General features: G+C 40.7%; 1 protein-coding gene across 1 annotated transcript in view; it reads right to left on the bottom strand.

Annotated features, from left to right (window-relative positions):
• Positions 1–6,711: 6,711 nt before the first annotated feature.
• grk6 (G protein-coupled receptor kinase 6) overlaps positions 6,712–19,275 on the bottom strand; it is a 76,184-nt gene continuing 63,620 nt past the window's right edge. The window contains exons 10-16 of the mRNA XM_078265659.1: positions 19,183–19,220; positions 17,569–17,658; positions 16,286–16,494; positions 14,122–14,259; positions 12,328–12,465; positions 11,569–11,703; positions 6,712–10,161 (exon numbers count right to left, since the gene is read on the bottom strand). Of these exons, the coding sequence (XP_078121785.1) occupies positions 10,111–10,161; positions 11,569–11,703; positions 12,328–12,465; positions 14,122–14,259; positions 16,286–16,494; positions 17,569–17,658; positions 19,183–19,220 (799 nt within the window). The 3' untranslated portion in view covers positions 6,712–10,110. The remainder of the gene's footprint in view (positions 10,162–11,568; positions 11,704–12,327; positions 12,466–14,121; positions 14,260–16,285; positions 16,495–17,568; positions 17,659–19,182; positions 19,221–19,275) is intronic.

The following is a 19,275-nucleotide window of genomic DNA, read 5'->3' as shown; positions in this document are numbered from 1 at the left end:
AGTGTAACATGTTTATTTTTGTATTCTTGTGTGTGCAGATCCTTGTTATCCATCCTCAGGAAATCCGGTCAGTGTATGTTTTGGTCATTCGATTTTCATTTCATTAACAGATATTAAAAAACAAAAAAAACGAATGGCTATTTGATTTTCGTTTTAAAATACAAAATTAAAAATTGAAATACAAGGTGTTTTTTCCTTTTCCTTGTCAAAAGGGAATGTGAACATTTGAAACATGCTTCGGTTTTCATTTCCTATTTCATATAACAAAAAATTAAATCACTAGAAAACAGAAATTTAAAAAATGCCTTTTTCTTTCATATTCTGCAAAAAAAAGAAAATATGAATAAAACACGAGAGCGGCAGATTCGTCTGATTCCCAGCTTAGCTAGAGCGGGTAATGCCAGCTCTGCAGACGGACCAGAGTCAGTCAGCACCGGGGAGCGAACATAGAGAAACCGGGGACCCAGGTCATAGGGCTGGTGGCTAGCTGCTAGCTAGCTGCAGCGGCAGCAGCGAACATTATCACATTAGACCCAGCACCGGAGGTCTGATCCCCATGTTCTGATCCCGAACCGCCGGTGACTTTCTGCCAGATCAGCAAGCTTAACGACAACAACAGAAAGTTTGTTGGGATCAGACTTTGTCGCTGTACGGTAACGTTAATGTAACAGTAACGTTACAGCCGTGAACTGAAAGTCTATTTCCTCAGCTGGCTTGACTCTCTTCGGGCGAAGCTGTCTGCTGCGGGTAGAGACACAGAGTCAGAGGAAGGCAGGGAGAGAGGGGAATAAAGAAATGTATCGAATCGAATGACCAAAACATACACTGACCCTCCTTGATTGCAAACGTGGTCACGAACTTAACCGTGACTCCATCTGGAAAATAATTCGCGATTTTGTATTTTGGCCCGCTGAACTTACCGTTGGACACGCCTCGGCATGAGACGGGATGGCATGACATGGGACGCTCCAGGCTGCAGCCATACCCGCCTCTAAGGAGGAAGCTGGTTGGGGTGGTGGATGGGTCAAACAAACACAGGACTTTCACCCAGGAGACGGGATTGTGTCCTGTTTAAAAATAAAAAATAAATGGCGAGTTTATTTTAACTTTACAGAACAGAGCTAAGTCACATTCTGCGTCACATGCATAACAGGAAATGAAGTAACGGCTGATTTTAACATAAGCCACAATCTTTTTATAAACTTAAAGGAGAATTCCGGCCAATTTTTACGTTAATCTTGATCGCTATAGCTACGCAAGTACTTTCAATAGAAAAAACCTCGACCCGAATCAGTGCAGGCAACACGGAGTAGCTGCAGCTACGTACTACAAGTGTCCCCTGAGCTAAAAGGGCAGTTGTTGGGGCAAGTTTTAGAGTGCCTTTGTGCCTCTTAACGGACACAAAATGCAATTAATATGTCTGTGCCCCATGAACAGGGCCTTTACGTGTCAACAAGATGCGTTTTCAACTCAGACATTGTTTAAATTCACCTACCCTGGTCCCTGTCTCAATCCTGCTGGTAGCTAGCTTGCCCTGCTAGCTGATAGCCGTTAGCTGCTAGCTGCCGTCCGGTGAGTGTATTCAGACAGGCTTCTGTGATAATCATCCCAATAACAATCCACGGAGCGGCGGTGGTGTGGCTATGTCCTCCAGAGGACAGGGCATGTCACGTCTTGAAGTGTATTCCCCCTAAAAAAAACAGTAGTGCGGTTGTAGCTGTTAGCTGCTAGCTGCCCTCCGGTGAGTGTGTACAGCCAGATAGCCGTTAGCCGCTAGCTGCTAGCTGCTGTCCGGTGAGTGTATTCAGTCAGGCTTCTGTGATAATCATCCCAATAACTTAGAGAGAATGTACTTCCTTAGAGAATGTGTGACATGCACCTACAACACCAAAACAAATTCCTTGTATGTGTAAAAAACGTACTTGGCAATAAAGCTTTTCTGATTCTGATTCTGTATTTTCTGCAAAATAGGTAAAGGTTTTTAAGGTTGACATACACCCTATGGCGCTTGTGATGTGCTCCCCCCCCCCTTTCTTTTTTCCTCTCTGCTCTTTTCTCTCAGGTGCTCCTGATCTGCTCATTAGTGCTGGCCCTGCCCCCTGTATTTAAGGAAGGCTGGAGAATCTCTCAGACTGAAACAGCCTTTTCACCATTTGGAGTAGTGAGTTATGTTTCTCCTTCTGTTGTGTTTACTTCTTCTGAGGATGGAGGTCTGGTAGTCCAGTTCGTGGCTTTATTTTATAGTTTATACACTGTTTTGATACTTTATGGGGTGGGGGTTCTGGGTCCTACGGCCCTTTGTAGCTTGGCCAATGGTCCTTCCATTCTTTTGTTTCTTTTAACCAGACCTCCATACTTTCTTAGTTTAGGTTTACTTATGGTGTTTGTTTGGCAATAAACACTTTTACTTTAAAATTGTACTTAATCCTTGGGTCTGGATTCCTTTTAAATAGGTTGTCGGTCACAAAGTTGAGCCAATTTCTCTGGTTGTTGCCGTAAGATGATTGAAAAATAAAGTTAGTCAGTTTAGTTTAGCTTTTTAAACTTTTCATTGTCAATTTTACACATGTAAATAGTGTTATGACATCATTAACGGGTTGTATAATTCTATTAAATAGTTGGCAACATCGGTTCGGGCTAACTTAATTAGCTCCCTAGCTGAAATCTGCCAGCAACAGACTCATCATATAAATTGAAAAGCTGCTTTTCGTTTACTTTCTGAAATAAAGGACCCATTGTTCAAAAATTACTTAGTGGTGAATCTACCACCGTTACCATTGTAAACTGCTTAAGCACAATGCAAATCTTAACAGTAATGAAGGTGGGGTGGAGGTCAGTAGAGGGTAATTTAGCTGAACCTTAAAAAACCAGCATGCTTGAAAACCTATTTTGTTGTATGTTTTGTGATGAGCCAAAAGAACCAAGGTCTGAGAAAGTAAATGCCGATTGAGATTAACGTATAATTAAGATAGTTTGAACTAAAATCACAAAATATCACATTAATTGTAGCAGTGGTTAAAAGCCTGTGTTTATTAATAGAGGCTGTTTCATGCTCTCATAATGAATGACTGAAGAGCGTAAAAACAAAGCTGAGTTAGAGCAGTTCAACAAACGTGGATACATTCAGAGCTGCACTCCCTATCTGTGAACCATTTCATGAAGGAAAAAAAAAACATTTTACACAAATGCAAGTTGAACACAACATTACAAGTATTTCTCCTGGTATTCTCATTTATTCATGTAGATTAATTTATAGTGACCACATTTTACCACCTGTTTTTGTGGTAGAAGATGAAGTGTTTTGTGAATGTTGCAAACTGTCTGACTGATCAGTCACAGACAATATTACTCCTGATGACGTTTAAGATGATGACAATTTTTTCATACGCGGATACATCTGTAGAAAACTCAGTTTGAGTAGGATTGTGTCAACTTTTTGTAGAAGTCAGCCATTAAAGAGCTTCAACCACTGTTTCCATCTTAAGATTCTGTATAGAAAGGCTGGAAGTTTCCCAATTAAATGATCATTAAAATGCATCAAATTGCATTCTTCTCCAGTTATTGAAATAAAAAATATCAATGTTTTGAAATATGTAGCACCAATATATTTTTTTTCATTTTATTGACTATTGTACTGTTTTATTTTGGGAGATTTAACGGATTTCTTCTTTGAGATCTCAAACTACATATTTTGGACAAAATTGACCCTTAGTATGATGGGTTATTTAACTGTATCTTAAGCCAATTTTAACTTTTATTTTTTTAGGACTGCCCCCTCTTAGTCGATTAGTCAACTAATTGGTCATTTTGGTCTAAGTCGACTAAGATTTCTGTCTTTTTTTTATTTATCCCTTTTCATGCTGAATGACTTGTATCAAAGAAACGTGTGAGCAAATCTGTAGTAAAACCAAAATTTAAAGTGGGGCTATTGCGTGGTTGTTGGTGGAGAAACTGATTTTGTACAAATCTGTCCGATTAAATCAACTAATCGATTAGTCAACAAAATCATGCCATTTCTTTATGCATTAGTCGACTAAGAATTTCTTTAGTCGAGGACAGCCCTATTATTTTTGTATCGCATTGAGATAAATGGAGGCCAACAGTTGCCTTAAAATGAGGGCCCTGTATACTCAGCCCTATTTCCCCCCTCAGTCAGACACCCCTGTTGGTGAGTAAAATGTTATTATGACCAACAAAAATAGGTTGACAAATTTCCTTTTTAGTTTGTTCGTAATCCTGAAATAACTCTTAACATTCAAGCAGCCCTTTGATGAACTGAGGACCAGAAAAAATACCCTAATTCTCGAAATATGTCCTCACTTCTCTAAAACTCAGATCAGAGCTAGAAGTACAAAAGCACTAATATCGCACTAATATCGGCCTACACCCCCCCGCCCCCAACTACAGACTCACAAATATATTTACAGCACCCCTCCCCACATTATAGTTCCAACGTCCCTGGGTGTAGCCATTATAAACGTAAATATGAGTCGTAATTGCTGCTTGAACAAACGACTTATGTGGGTGTTTTTCAGGGAAGGAAAGCTCGTTCAGAGGCGGCCACAGCCTTCCTCAGCTTTATTAAAACAGGGCGGATGGAGTGATACATACATTATTTCTCCTAATTATTAGTATAATGGAAAAGCAGAAACACAATTAATTATCTTAAATACTTACAAAAAATAAAGCTCTTTCAATAAAATTGAAAGTAAAAGCAAGAACTAGCACATGAATAAGGAATCTGTACAGCCGCAAGGAGGAAAATAGGCTATACTTGTTTTAGCTGATCATTTTGTAGTGAAAGGCTAACCACTCGCTGCAGCAGAAAGTGTGTATTAGGTTATGGAAACATTTCTATGCACGTCCCTGTTAAAATGTCAGATATTTGTGCCAGCTTGGCAGCACTCCAAAAGGCTAAACACATATTTCAGGAGTCTCCTAAGTAGCCTGATAATCAAACCATTTTGTCTCACTACATTCATTCAGTATGATATTATGTTCACGTCAATTAATTTCATTTTGGGAGATAAGTCCAGTGTTCCAGTCAAGTTCTGACTCTATTCAGAGTTATCAAGTCTGCAGCTCTGACGAGATCAAAGCTGAAGCAGGAAGTCAGTCTACAACTATAATTAATTTTACAGTTAACTTTGTTTTCTCTAACCTGAGTGTTTGTTTAAAGCCCCTGAATACGTTGTTCTCTATAACATTACATATTCATGACTAAATAAGCAACAATCAGTTCAATTTTGTGGGGGAAGCATCTCCTTTATCAAAAGTTTAAAGGGACCCTGGCCCGTGGAGGGGCTTTTTTTTTTTTTTTATAAACTGTAACCTTGAGGCCTAATTAACATGTTAAACACAACTCCTTCCTCATATAACAATTGCAGAGATAAGTTTTGGAAGAAGTTGAAACCTTCATTGTTTACATCCATGTTTCTCATCACCACTAATGGTCAGAAACTCCACAGAGTACCTTTACATTCAAAAACCCAGGTGATCTTCTTCATCAGGACTGTGTGATTGATTTGATTGACAGTGGCCAGATATAAGCAATCAACCCCACAAACATCATCACATTGCCTTTTTACTACTGAGCCCCGCCCACTTCACACCAGTGAGAAGAGCACAGAGAAAAACACAAAAAATACAGAAATCTATCATGTGAAAAACCAAAAGTCATCTAACGGCAGAAAATGATTGTATGTAATGCCCACAGCAGCTGAGTGAGATAAAGGGCCCTATTTTAACGATCTAAGCGCAAATTCACTTTTGCTACTTTGACGGCGGAAAAAAGGGTCCGTGCGCCGGGCGCATGGTTCAAAAGGGTTGTACTTAGTGTCTTCATTAATCAGAGGTGTGTTGTGGGCGTAACATGCAATAAACCAATCAGAGTGTCATCTCCCGTTCCCTTTAATATATATATATATATATAGCCATGCTATTATGATGGAGGATTTGCATCGTAATATTTTTCATTTGTAATCTTCTGCATGTGTGTGTGCTGCTGCGCTTCCCTGTGTGTGTAACAAGCATAGTGTGCGCGCGCTGTGCACGAGCCTAGGCGCATTTTACTAATTACTTTATAATAAATTGTTAATTAATAATAAAATAACAATGAAATGCTGCGCTATTGACTTTAGACCAGGTTTTTGTTGTCAATGTCAATGGTGCGATCACTTCCCGCTGCCTCAAGATAGCAATGCGCCAAGAATGCACCTGAACACACCTCCCTGTAAGACCAGCACGCCCATGACACTTTGAGCTGCGCTGCACCGGGTCCTAGGTAGGGCCCAAAAGGTTTTCAGGGCCTTTGACTGGTCGTCAGACAGGTTTTTTTACCCATCTGACTTCACTGTAAGAAAAAAGTCTGTACAAAAACAGATAATGTCCTGGCAGAAAATTACCAGCACGTTTTCCGTTAAGTTTAGACATTTCTGTTAATCCAAAAACCGACAATTCTGTAGATTTACAGTATATCCTCTGTACCTTTTTAAACAGACATTTCTGTTAGTCCAAAAATCGAAATACGGAAAAACACCTGTGAAAAATGATTACAGAAAATTCCTTCATATTAACACAGAATATTAGCCCATATTTCTACAGACTTTTCTTAACAGTGTTCTTTTTAGCAATGTTCCCAGATTTTAACTTGGAGAATACAATGTTAATACTACTGATAAGAACGATGAACAAACAAAAATAAGACTCAAGTTGTAATAAAGGGGAATTATCCTTTAAGGCAGATTAAAGCGCATCCTCAACAACACACAAACATAAAGGACAGATCTGACAGCAGAGAGACACAGCACAGCAGTTTTGATACATGAGTCCTGATTTAAAACGTCCATGGAGGATGTTAGCGAGCTCCTCTGACTCGCCACACTGTCCCCTTTGTCCTCTCAGTCTTTTATAAAATCGCTGCAGAGACTCCAGAGTTCAGAGGTCGGGGGACGGGAGCGTCGACAGCAGTCCTTAAGTGCAGAGATTCTCTCAGTTTCATCGTCCTTGATTTCACGAAAAGAGTCCACGTCCAGAGTGATGTTTTTTTTGACGACGAACACACCAGATACCGCAGACAGGAAGTGAAGAGAAGCTGACGCAGCAGCAGACTTTGCATGAGCACATGTACAGACACGTAGAGTATGTATAAAAAGAGGCGACTACAGGCTGGAGTACCTTCAAACATCTAAAGGCACCTTGGATGGGAAGGACGTTGTCATCTTTGATCTTCTATGGATAACTGGTTTGGTTTGAATGAACTGGTTAAGTGATTCGAAACAAAAAGTAGTAAAGAGCTCTGTGGCTGAACAAAAGGCAGATAGCAGGAGGCATGTTATGACAGGCTTAAAGCGCCCATATTATGCTCATTTTCAGGTTCATAATTGTATTTTGAGGTTGTACCAGAATAGGTTTACATGGTTTAATTTTCAAAAAACACCATATTTTTGCTGCACATTGCTGCAGATCCTCTTTTCACCCTGTGTGTTCAGGTCTCTGTTTAAGCTCCAGAGTGAGACATCTTACTTCTGTATCATCTTTGTTGGCACTCGCACATGCGCAGTAGCTAGGTAAGGATCATATCAGCTAGCTAGCTGTTTCCATAGACAGTAAAAGAAAGGCTGTTTCTCCAACTTCAGTCAGTTACAAGGCAGGATTAGCCGGGAGACTTCTTCTAAACAAGAGCACACTTCCAACCTTGCGTGGAATACCTGCAGACAAGGGACATGTAAGTAGTTCTTTTGTAGATTATGGTGAACTAGTGTGTGTTGTAGCAGTGTTTTGCCATTGAGAACGAGGTAGCATGCTAGCGCTAGCATGCTACGGTTAGCCACCTCGTCTCGGCTACTGATGCAGAAAGCCCTGCAGCCCTCCAGAACAGCTCACTTGCTCTCTTGTATGCGTGTGGAAGCACCCGAGACACAAAATAACACCCCAAATCCCCTCTTTTTCATAATATGGGCACTTTAAATAAATGGAATCCATTTCTGCACATGCACATCAAAAGACCCATTTTGACACGATAATTCATAAAAACAACACAGTCAGTTGATTATCTTTAAAAAAAAACTAAAACAATTTTTAAAAGATGAGTTCTGTTTTTCAACACAGGAAGTATTACAGCTGCAATGATTTGTTGATTAATCGATTGAAAATGAATCTGCAATTTTGAGAATCGATTAATCCTTTTAGTACTTTTTCAAGCAAAAAAGCCAAACTTTTGCTGGTTCCATCCTTTGAAATGTAAGAATTTGAAGCTTTTCTTTGTATTTTAGTATTTTTGGGGTTTTGGACTGTTGATCAAACAAAACAAGACAAATTGATTAAGAACTAATCAGCAGATTAATAAAAATAATTGTCAGTAGACTTTATCAAAGGGTAAATTCATTCAAATTACACCAACACATACTTGTCTTAACTTACTCTAGCGGTATCTGGCCATGCAGATAGTTTTGGTTTGGTCATTTTGGTTGATAAAAATGCATGCTGGGATATTTATCTATCCCCAAGTTCACACACAAGTCAACTCCAGGATATTAAGACAGATAATTGTCACAATAATCTAAACCTGAGCAAATAATAAAAAAAAAAAATCTACATGGCTAGATAAGACGAGAGGCAACTGAGAAAATATGTAGTTTTTTTTTTTTTGTAAAGTACCATGAAACAGTACTTTAAACAACCTCACAGCTTCAGCTTTGAGAAATGTAGCTGAGACTCATTTTTGGAGGGCAGAGAGATTGTGGGACAGTTAAAGGTGAATTCCACACTTTTTTGATGTAAGTCAATAACCTATTGTGTCTTCTCTTGTGTTTCTGTGATCTGGCTTCTCAAATATCAGAAGTAGCATGACAGCCGTTTGTACATTCAGAGGTATTTCATTTTAATAGCTTAAAACAAGATGCCATATTCTTTGACTGCAACAGGACCAGCTGATGAACAGACCAGCTTCAGTCAACCCAAAAGCTTCAGTTACTCTTGCTGCTGCTTCAATGTGACTTTTAATCAGCCTGCGACAGATCTGGACGGACAACACTTTGGACTTTTTGTCCTTGCATTGTTAGTGGGTACTTAGTTTTATTACATTTTTAAAAAACTTCCTAAGAAATTAGGGACCCTGTAAAATAAAGTGTTACCATCATTTTTATTCCGAATGTGGGTGTTTTGAAGGCTGCTGGTTCAGAAACTGGCACTTTTTTTTTAAAATTCCAGTTCCAACACTGCAGCATTAACATAATGTGTGAGTTGTTCATTGGGTTTTAAAAATGGGACATCTCCGAAAAATAACACAAGCATGTTGGTAAAAGCAGCGTGTATAATCAGAGCATGAAAGGGATTCATTGAACCCTCAGAGTTTGTGTAAAACTTGACCACACAGAACTGACAAGAGTAACTGGAGCTGCACTGAACACAACGAGTCGGTTTGTCTGAAAAAATTAAAAAAGATACTATATACTAATACTATTGATATAAAAATATCTGCAGATGTAGCCGACTTCACGGCTCTGGCGTTAACCATTTCAAACCCATAAATGTTCAAGCAAAAATCTAAATCACACTTTAAAATGAAGTAGAAGAAGAGCGGTGAGGTTGGTTCACAGCAGAATGGAGGCCAGAAGAAGAAAAGTGGTCACAGTTATTGAGCTGAAAGTCACTAGTTTGATTCCCTGAACAAAGTGGGGAAAAGTAAAGAGATTGAGGAATGCTTTGTCCTCCCTTAGTACCCACTGTCACAGTGCACTACAGCAAGGCACTTTTACAGCAGGCTATAGTTCCAGATCAGTTACATGGACTTTTGTTAAATGGATCAATGTCAAAGCAAAGCCTTCCCTGGACAAAAACAAAATCAACAAAACAAACGGAGAAAAAAAATAAAAACATCTGTTCATCGTCTGTAGGTTCTCGTCTCCTCATTTGGAGCGTGACAGTCGATATTTCACAACTTTTTAAATAACATTAAAAACATTATGGCTATGCTGAAAATATACATTCTGACATTTAGAGATAGTACTATGCTTAAAAATACAAATGTGCAAAAGTTGTAAACAAATGGGATCCTGTGTGTGTGTGTGTGTGTGTGTGTGTGTGTGTGTGTGTGTGTGTGTGTGTCTGTCACAGCCTGGTGGGCTCCTCGTCACTGTCACTGCAGTTACCACAGCAGTCCTGCAGAGGGAGGTGGAGAAAAGAGAGTCACTTTGGGGCGTATTTGAACTAAACTCACTTGACGCTCAGTGGTGTTTTTTGCCCCCAACGGCTGCGACCGCTGCCTTCAAGGCACCTAACCCTAACCTAAACCCTAACCATAACCATAACCAGTGCAGCGCTGCCTGGAAGGAGCAGTTGGGGGCAAAAAACACAGACTGACACACTTTAATATTTGTTTTGTGTATAAAAATATAATATTTGTAATATTGTCTGTATGTGTCTTCTGTCCGATCAGGCGGATTGAACACAAACGCTGTTGTGTCAAACACCTTCATGAAGCCAGTTTTTCTGGTGAAATTATGCTTTAATTTCACTTCATGGAATCTGTGGGTGTGTTCCATTTTGTTTTGGTTCAAAAACCTCCATAAGGGCGCCCAGATAGCTCAGTTGGTAGAGCGGGCGCCCATATATAGAGGTTTACTCCTTGACGCAGCGGCCCTTTGCTGCATGTCATTCCCCCTCTCTCTCCCCTTTCATGTCTTCAACTGTCCTGTCAAATAAAGGCCTAAAAATGCCAAAAATAAATAAAATAACTGAAACTCCTCTAAATGCCAACACTTTCTGCCTTATTGTAAATACAGAATATTCAAATGTTATTCATTTCAATAGTTTAACAGCCGGACACAGAATGTCTCCTACTTCACTGAAAAGTCCATTGTCAGTGTGTTTGACCGGGCGGTTTCAAGTTTCTACATCACACTTGTGTAAGTTGAATACTAGACACTGATTGGCTGTGTGATCTCACAGAATCCTGCTGGTACGTCCAGGCGTTAAGATGTGATCAGAAACGGTATAGCACCGAGACGCCCCAACTTAGAGTCATTTCCTGTATCTTTGTCACTTGGGCTCCGCCACCGCCACGCCTCTTTAGGAGACTAGCAGCAGGTCCTGAGTGTGTTGATTCCAACGGGAGAAGTGAACGTGAAAACAGATTATGAGCGATCCTTTCGCCCCGTAGTCACCAAAGTAAATATTGGAGCCATTGCTCACAAGCCACATATCTCCAGAACATTCTGACACTAAAATGGCATTTTTCAGACGGACACACCAGGAGAATTTTAGCTTTGTTCCAGACCTGTTTTCTGTCTCAGGACCAAACTCTCGCGAGATCTGGCAACACAGATATGCTAGCGTCAGCTAACGTTCTTCAACGCCTTAACAAAACGAATCTCTGTGATGCTAAATGTGTCTTTTAACTGTGTAAATATCTAACGTTAGCAAAATAAAGATTGCATTTAAGTTGCAATGTTTTTCAATGCAATAAACAATGCTTGCAGGAGAAGCACAAACTGGGACCAAACTGACTCTGTACGGACTGTAAAAGTATAATGATGTTTGCGAAGTGAGGTGAAGGAGCCCACTAACCTGTCGGCCAAACAGCCGCTGCAGGAGTCCCTGTTTGGGCGGAGGAGACGGCTGTCCCCTCCAGTCCAGGTCAGGAGGAACCGCCCCGTCCTGGTGGAAAACATTCAGCTCTCTGAAACACTCCGTCTCGATCATCTGCAGGAGAAAAGACCAGCTTCATTCTTTCTGTCACAAGCATGAAGAGACATAGCTTTGTCCTGTTTATGTGGAAGCATAATGCTTATAAAAGCCTGCCCCTACTTCACAATATCATATTATTACAAAACCAAAAAGATATGTGTATGCAATAAAAGACTGAGTTAGGGCTCCTGCACACTGCCTGTTTGAAAGGTCTTTAGGTTTTGACATAAATGCAGATATAAATGTAATTTAAAAAATAAATGAATGAACAAATATACATTTTCAAATATTGCACCTGTCAATACAGAACGAAATATTCTGTAGCCTATTTTGCCGTCAATACTGCCGACGTTGTCTTTGCTGTAATCAAATCAGTCTATATTTATATTTAACATGACTATTATTTCACTTTATCAATGGGAAACGCGTCAGACATGTTTCTGGTGTGCAAAGACATAAATCAAAGACACAAAGACAAAAATCCACGCAGCCGCCACGCAACTGACACGCAACAGAAACGCCACGCTCACGCCACGCAGCCAGTGTGCAGGAGCCCTTAATTCTTGTGGCACACATGTACACATCCCACATGTGTATACAAGGATGTGTTTGTGTTGTTTATTAATGCATGTCACTCACCTCATCCTGCCAGGGAATGGAGACGCTGCCTGTGGACACTTTGCTGTAGAAAGACTCGTCTTTCGGCTCCAGCTCCACTCCTTTCACAGTGGAGAACTGCTCGATGTCCAGCACGTCTTTACAGTAGATGGCCTGCGGCTGCGAACCCACAAACGCACGAACAGCTAACTTCACTGACACATCTGCATTTCAGCTGCTTAGCTAACACTCTCAAATTCAAGTGGATTTGTGAGGACTATGGTTAACTGCTCCTCAGATCTCTGCAGGGTAAATCCAGACAGCTAGCTAGACTATCTGTCCAATCTGAGTTTTCTGTTGCACGACTAAAACTACTTTTGAACGTACACATGTTCCACCAAAATAAGTTCCTCCCCGAGGCTATTTTGCAGTGCTTAGCTAGCCCAAGACGATTGTGATTGGTTTAAAGAAATGCCAATAAACCTCTGCAGTGCTGTGGAGGCAGGTCTGGCAATGCGAGACTAGCTGAGGCGTGACTTTCCTGAAGTCTTTGTTTCGATCAAGATTTAAAATCTCTATGTTCTTCCATAACATAAAACCTGCTGTAAGACAACAGCTTGCTCACTGTGGGGAATTCTTCCTGTTCCAGACACTGGGCAGGTGAATTATGCACGCTCCATATAATGAGCCTCAGTGACATTCTTACCAATCCAATTTAATTAATTCCACTTCCTGTATTGTAGAGCAGATTGGATTTCCAGCTTTTAGGAAATATTTGTTTTCTCGCTGGAAGTTAAACAAAAAGATTTAGATTTGCTTTAATAAATGTTATTACTAACACATACACATTATTGTTAATGTATTCATATTAGTACCGCATCTGTGAATTGTCCTTTTATGTGCTACTCTTTGAGCCAAATAAAGTTATTTGAATTGAAAACAACATTGATTCTGTCTGATGTCATCCATCGTCGCCTGGCTTTGACGAGAGAATTGGCATCAGCTGTGTGCTTGGTTATCAGCCGTGTGCTTGGCCATCAGCCGTGTGCTTGGCCATCAGCTGTGTGCTTGGCCATCAGCTGTGTGCTTGGTCATCAGCCGTGTGCTTGGCCATCAGCCGTGTGCTTGGCCATCAGCCGTCTGCTTGGCCATCAGCCGTGTGCTTGGCCATCAGCTGTGTGCTTGGTCATCAGCTGTGTGCTTGGCCATCAGCTGTGTGCTTGGTCATCAGCCGTGTGCTTGGCCATCAGCTGTGTGCTTGGCCATCAAGTGGTATTTCAGACTGGACGTGCTGCGATGACAGCTCAGTTCACAACGACAAAACACACAGATCACTTCGGTCTTGTCAATGGAACCATTTGGCAACTTTTTAAAAGTAAACTTTCCATTCAGAATCTTATTGGCATCCATTTCGGCGTCTCGTTCTCGCCATCCGCTCAAACCGTAACGTTAACCTACTACTCTTTGGCCCAAACAAGTGTGTGCGGCGTGCCTGTTGTTTTGTTTCCAGTCTAGCTAGATCCGGTGTGGTGGTGTTGTTTTTCTAACGTTAGTAGTTGTTACAACAGCATGTGAAAAAAACTACAAAGTTCGCTAGGCCAAAAAGAACGTTAATCTCGCGATAAAAAAATTGACACCGTTAAAATGGGTTTGCGTTAACGCCGTTAATAACACGTTTAACTGACAGCACTAATATATATATATTTTCCCTTCTAACTCTGAGTGAGAAGAATGTGAGTGAGAATGTAGTACAGAAATCTTTCTTAAAATTGTTGCACAAACCTTCCTGAGGTTCAGTGAACTTAAATGTCTGCGATGATATTTGGATGGACTTACATCAGGAATGAAGGGCGCCTGCAGCATGCCGGCCTCGAGGCGTTTGAAGTTGATGGAGCGGAAGATGGAATGGGCTTTGACCTCAGAGGCTCCGCCTCCCTGGCTGCCCAGCCTGTCTGTGGGATCTTTGGCCAGAAGCTGAGGGATTCAGAAAGAAAACTGTTACGAACCACAGGAAGTGACCGAGGAGCAGCAGAAACACAGAGGGTCAGAAGAAAATACGCAGGTGTTCAGACCAAAAATGTAACTGCTTTTAACCCTTGGGTTGTCTTCCCGTAGACCATGAACCTGTTGTCCTTCCGGGTCAAAATTAAAAATAAACTTTTTTTTCGATGCTTTTGAAGCTTTTACATTTGGTTTTACATTTGGAATTCATGGTCAAAAAAACTACTTTATATGAAATTATACAAAATCTTTTGATAACCCCCCCAGAAATTGTGAATTATTTTGACTGATAGTTAAAATCAGAGGATGTTGATGGATTATCATAGACGGTTATACATCAAAGTTTGGTCAGGATACTGTTTTGAAACTAAACATTTTTTTCAAATGTTATAAAATTGAATAAAACCCCCAAAAATCAATGAAAGTAGTCAACAGATCATTCTACTTGCAAAAGAGCGTTATATGGAACCATCTATGTTTTTTTGGGGCAATTGGGTTAAAAGAGAGCCATATTTCTGATGATTGAGGACAACAGAAAGGTAAAATAACACCAGTGGCTGCTTTGTTGCCTCAGGTTTAGGCGAGACGATGAAATACCAGTTTGAGTAACAGATCCATGAGTTTGGGAACTCCAAAACACAGCACATTGGTTTATAATACTATATTAGACAGGATTTAACATCTAGAGTTATCACGTCGACAATCATTGTATCCTCTGTCTCGGTGATCGCCAAGTCAAACAGTAGAAATACTCGGTTCACATACAAAGACATCTACCAGGAACGTGAGCTTGCACGTTGGACGTCAGGGTGTGTTTTTAACACATTTTGTTGCTGCTGAAAAAGTTTGACGGACAACCTTGTGTGTGTTTTTTTTCCCAGGAAGCTCACAGTGTCGTGGTCAGACGAATGAGCAGTCTCCGTACTAATGGTCTGAACACAACCTAAAGCGAAAGTAAAAACGGCTGACGTGCCAGTGAGCCAGCTCGCTCGCCAAATAGGAATAAAGTACATGCAGTTCCAACATTTTAATTGATGGCGCAACTGACTGCAGGCCAGACCAAAAATAAGCCTTTTCTTGGCTTCTAACCTCCCCATCACCATGTTTTACCTAGTATCAAGCCTTTTTTTTTTTCAAATCAACATTTTGAAATCAAAATCAACATGTATTTATATTGCACTTCACAGCAACCAGCAGGTATCCAAAGTGCTTTACATCAGGAACCAAGAATAAAACAACATATCATAGTTACATAGAAACAGGAGGAGGAGAGGGAAAATGTCACACCACTACTACGTATTAAAAGCCATTCTAAACAAAGAGTTTAGATCTAAAAAGAGCTACATACATCTGTAATAGTGTGACTATCAGGGGGTAACTTGTTCCAGAGTCTCGGGGCAGCAACTGCAAAAGCCTGATCACCCCCCCGTTTATACCTTGACCTTGTTACTTCTAAAACCAGTTGATTTGAAGACCGCAATGTGCTCACGCAGGGTTAAAATCTCAGACAAATACTCCGGGCCCAGGCCATTTAGGGCCGTGAAAACAAAAAATAAAATCTTAAAATTGATTCTAAAATGCACAGGGAGCCAATGTAGGATGTAGAGTATAAGTAAATATTTAAATTTGGAATTGGAATTAATTACCTCTCTGCAATTTTCACACTTTGCAAAGTCATCCAACGGCCCTGATTGGACCCTTTGGCGGGCCGGTTCTGTGCCACGGCCCATATGTTTGTTTGACACCCCTGGAATAGATGCTAGTGTAACCGGACCCTTATAGCGTGATGTGAAGGAAGCCAAACAGACAGAGACGTGGACTTAACCGGCAGAGAAATGTGTCACATTTTTGTAAGCAAGACTTTCTTCTCAGGAAGTCTTTTTAAACACTGAGGTAAACCGTTAGAATATTGTAAAATATGGAGCTTTGGCAGATGGGGAGCTACAGATCAGAGCACATTAGAGACAAGTGGATTTGGCCGCTCGAAACATCCACCCACCATTTTACAGAGGGACTTGGCGTCCTCGGAGAACTTGCTGGTATATTCCTCCTCCACGTCCCTCACCAGCCGCTCCACTTCCTCCCTCTTGATCTTCTTCTTCCTCTGCTGGAAGGGAGACTGGCCCTCGATCATCTCGTACAGCAGGCAGCCCAACGCCCACCAGTCGGGGCTGAAGGTGTAGCGCTCGTTTTTCACCACCTCCGGAGCTGGAGGAGAGAAGGAAGGCAGCAGAGGGAGTGATTTGTTGGCACTGAACAGTGGTGGAAGAAGTATTCAGATCCTTTACTTAAGTAAAAGTACTAAGACCACACTGTAAAATCACTCTGTTACAAGTAAAAGCCCTGCATTGAAAATGTTACTGAAAGGTGCAGTAGGTGAGCCTTATAAAACTACCTTTCTGTCATATTTGCTGAAACTGATCCTATGTTCCAGTAGAACTACATGAAGCAGGTCATTAAAAAAAATCTGGCTCCTCTGGCTCCACCTACAGCCTGGAGTGAGATTTGCAAAAATCCACCGCTCCCTGTTTAGATGCACCAATCAGGGCCGGGTGTCAATCACTGCTCATGCACATGCATTCAATCTCCCTTGTGGGGGGAGGGGCTTAGGAGACCGTTTTAGGCTTTAGCAGAAAGGGGGGAGGGACTGAGAAGTTGTCGATGTTCAATTTTTTTGGCTAAGTCCTGGATCTTCACAATCCTACCTACGGCACCTTTTAAGTAAAAGTATGTAAGTATCATTAGGAAAATGTACTTAAAGTATTAAAAGTAAAAGTACTCAATGTAAAAAAAATCATCACATTTTAGAAACTGGAAATGATCCAAACAGTTCTGTGTTTAGTTGTATAATCATTTCAGCTCTACTTGTAGGCTGTTATATTGTTGGGTAGTTTAATTTATAATAAAACATCGTATTTTATAAACTACATGTGTTTTGTGTGCAAACATCTTAACCCTAACCCTAACTAGTAACTAAAGCTGTCAGATTAATGTAATGGAGTAAAAAGTACAATATGTCTCTCGGAAATGTAGCGAAGTAGAAGTGGAAAGTGGAATGAAAAGAAAAGACTCAGAAGTAAAATACAAGTACCTCAAATGTGTACTTCAGTACAGTAGTTGAGTGAATGTACTTAGTTACATTCCACCACTGGCGCTATAGGTGATTCAAAAACACAGAATCTAGAACATTCCCACCACAGTTCCTCCTCCGATCTACATTTACAGTAAAACCCGTTTCTATTGGTCACTAGTAGAGATGGATAAAGGTCAGAGGTTACTTACCCATGTACCCCACCGTTCCCACCCGTCCCTTGATGGTCTCTCCCTCTGGTACATGAACCGCTAAACCCAGGTCTGATATCCTGATGTGGCCTGAAGACACACACACACACACACACACACACACACACACACACACACACACACACACACACACGTACACAGACAGACACACACACACACACACACACATACAAGATGGAAGAACAGGAATATGTCAGATGTTTGTCAGCATCAGTTACTAACCAGTAAATCTGAGCTTCTTTGATGTTGGCGATCGCGCGAGTTGCTTCTGCTACGTCAGCGTTCTAAGGCCATTGTAGGAGAAAAATAATAATGTTACGGACCCGGGAGAGAGGGGTAATATTCCGAGAAATAACTCAGAATTTCTAAGAATAAAGTTGGATATTTATGGAATAAGAACGCGGATATCCTCTGAGATTAAAGTGGTAAATTTGGAATTGGAATGAATTACTCATTTTCATCCGTTTGTCAAGTAAGTCATCCAGTGGGCTCTGGAAGCTTTTGGTTTCAGGATCCAGGCCGTTTTGCTGGAGTCAGAGTGCCCTCTGGTGATTCACAGCGGGAAATGATTTCACAAACTGCTGTCATACAAACACCAGACTCCTTTACAATCACAGCAATCTCCTAGTTCTCCACAAAACAGCTTCACAGGATCAAAATACAGTCTGCCATTTTGCATAATAGCATATAAATACAGTGTTTTCTTGAGTATTTCTGCTTTTTAGATACTGTATGAAATGCATCATATCTTCAAAATACATTTTGAAAAGGAAGTGTAAGCCATAATAGACAGTGTCTGTAGTGTGACACCTGTGACCCTAGACTTTTCAGTGACTTATTATTTAATTTCTTTTAGAATTAATAAATGAGGTGCGGGATGTCAAGTACAATTCCCTTTAAATAGGAATACAATGGATTTACAAAAGTTGTGTTTTAAAGTTGTGTTTGACAGTTTATTCTTGACCTCGGAAACAGCACTTGACAAAACCATCTTAACTCAGGGTCCACTTCCTCTCTTGTTTCAGAGCTTTCAATTGTATCTACATAAGAGTGACATGACACTGTCATGAACGTGTCATAAACATTATTAAAAAGTCATAAAAGGTTTATGACATAACGCTTCTTTTAGTAAGTGTCATTCGGTTTTGTCATGAGAAGTTAGGGTTAGGGTTCATGTGTCATGACAGTGTCCTGTGTTCATGACAGTGTCATGTCACTCTTATGTAGATACCTTCAAGTAAAGTGTTACCGTATCATGTCTTTCTGTTCAGCTCTGACTGAGTTATGACTCTGAGAATAAGGGTTATTTTTTATTAAAATGATGGTTAAAATGGTTTTAAAGTGCCTATAAGCTCTGTGTCACAGCCACAGCTGGTGCTGTGTCAATGAGTGGGCCAAGCTAAAATAACTAACTCCCTGTTGTCCTTAGAAAACCGGCATGCACCTGTCCCTTACCTAAATGAGCCAACAACCCACAGAGCGGTCACAGAAGTTCTCTTTGACGCCCGTTCGTCGCTGCTTGCAGCTTTAATTCAGATTTTGAACAACAGCTTAAATGGGAATCCGACTTTTTCCTTTGACGCTGTTACTCACCATGGTCGTCCAGCAGGATGTTCTCTGGTTTAAGGTCTCTGTGGGACGAGAGAGGAGAGTGAGAACAAAGATGGGAGCCAATGAGACAAGATG

The sequence above is a fragment of the Sander vitreus genome, chromosome 13 (genome assembly GCF_031162955.1).
Source record: "Sander vitreus isolate 19-12246 chromosome 13, sanVit1, whole genome shotgun sequence".
Taxonomy (NCBI): Eukaryota; Metazoa; Chordata; class Actinopteri; order Perciformes; family Percidae; genus Sander; species Sander vitreus.
This window is presented reverse-complemented; position numbering and strand designations above follow the sequence as displayed.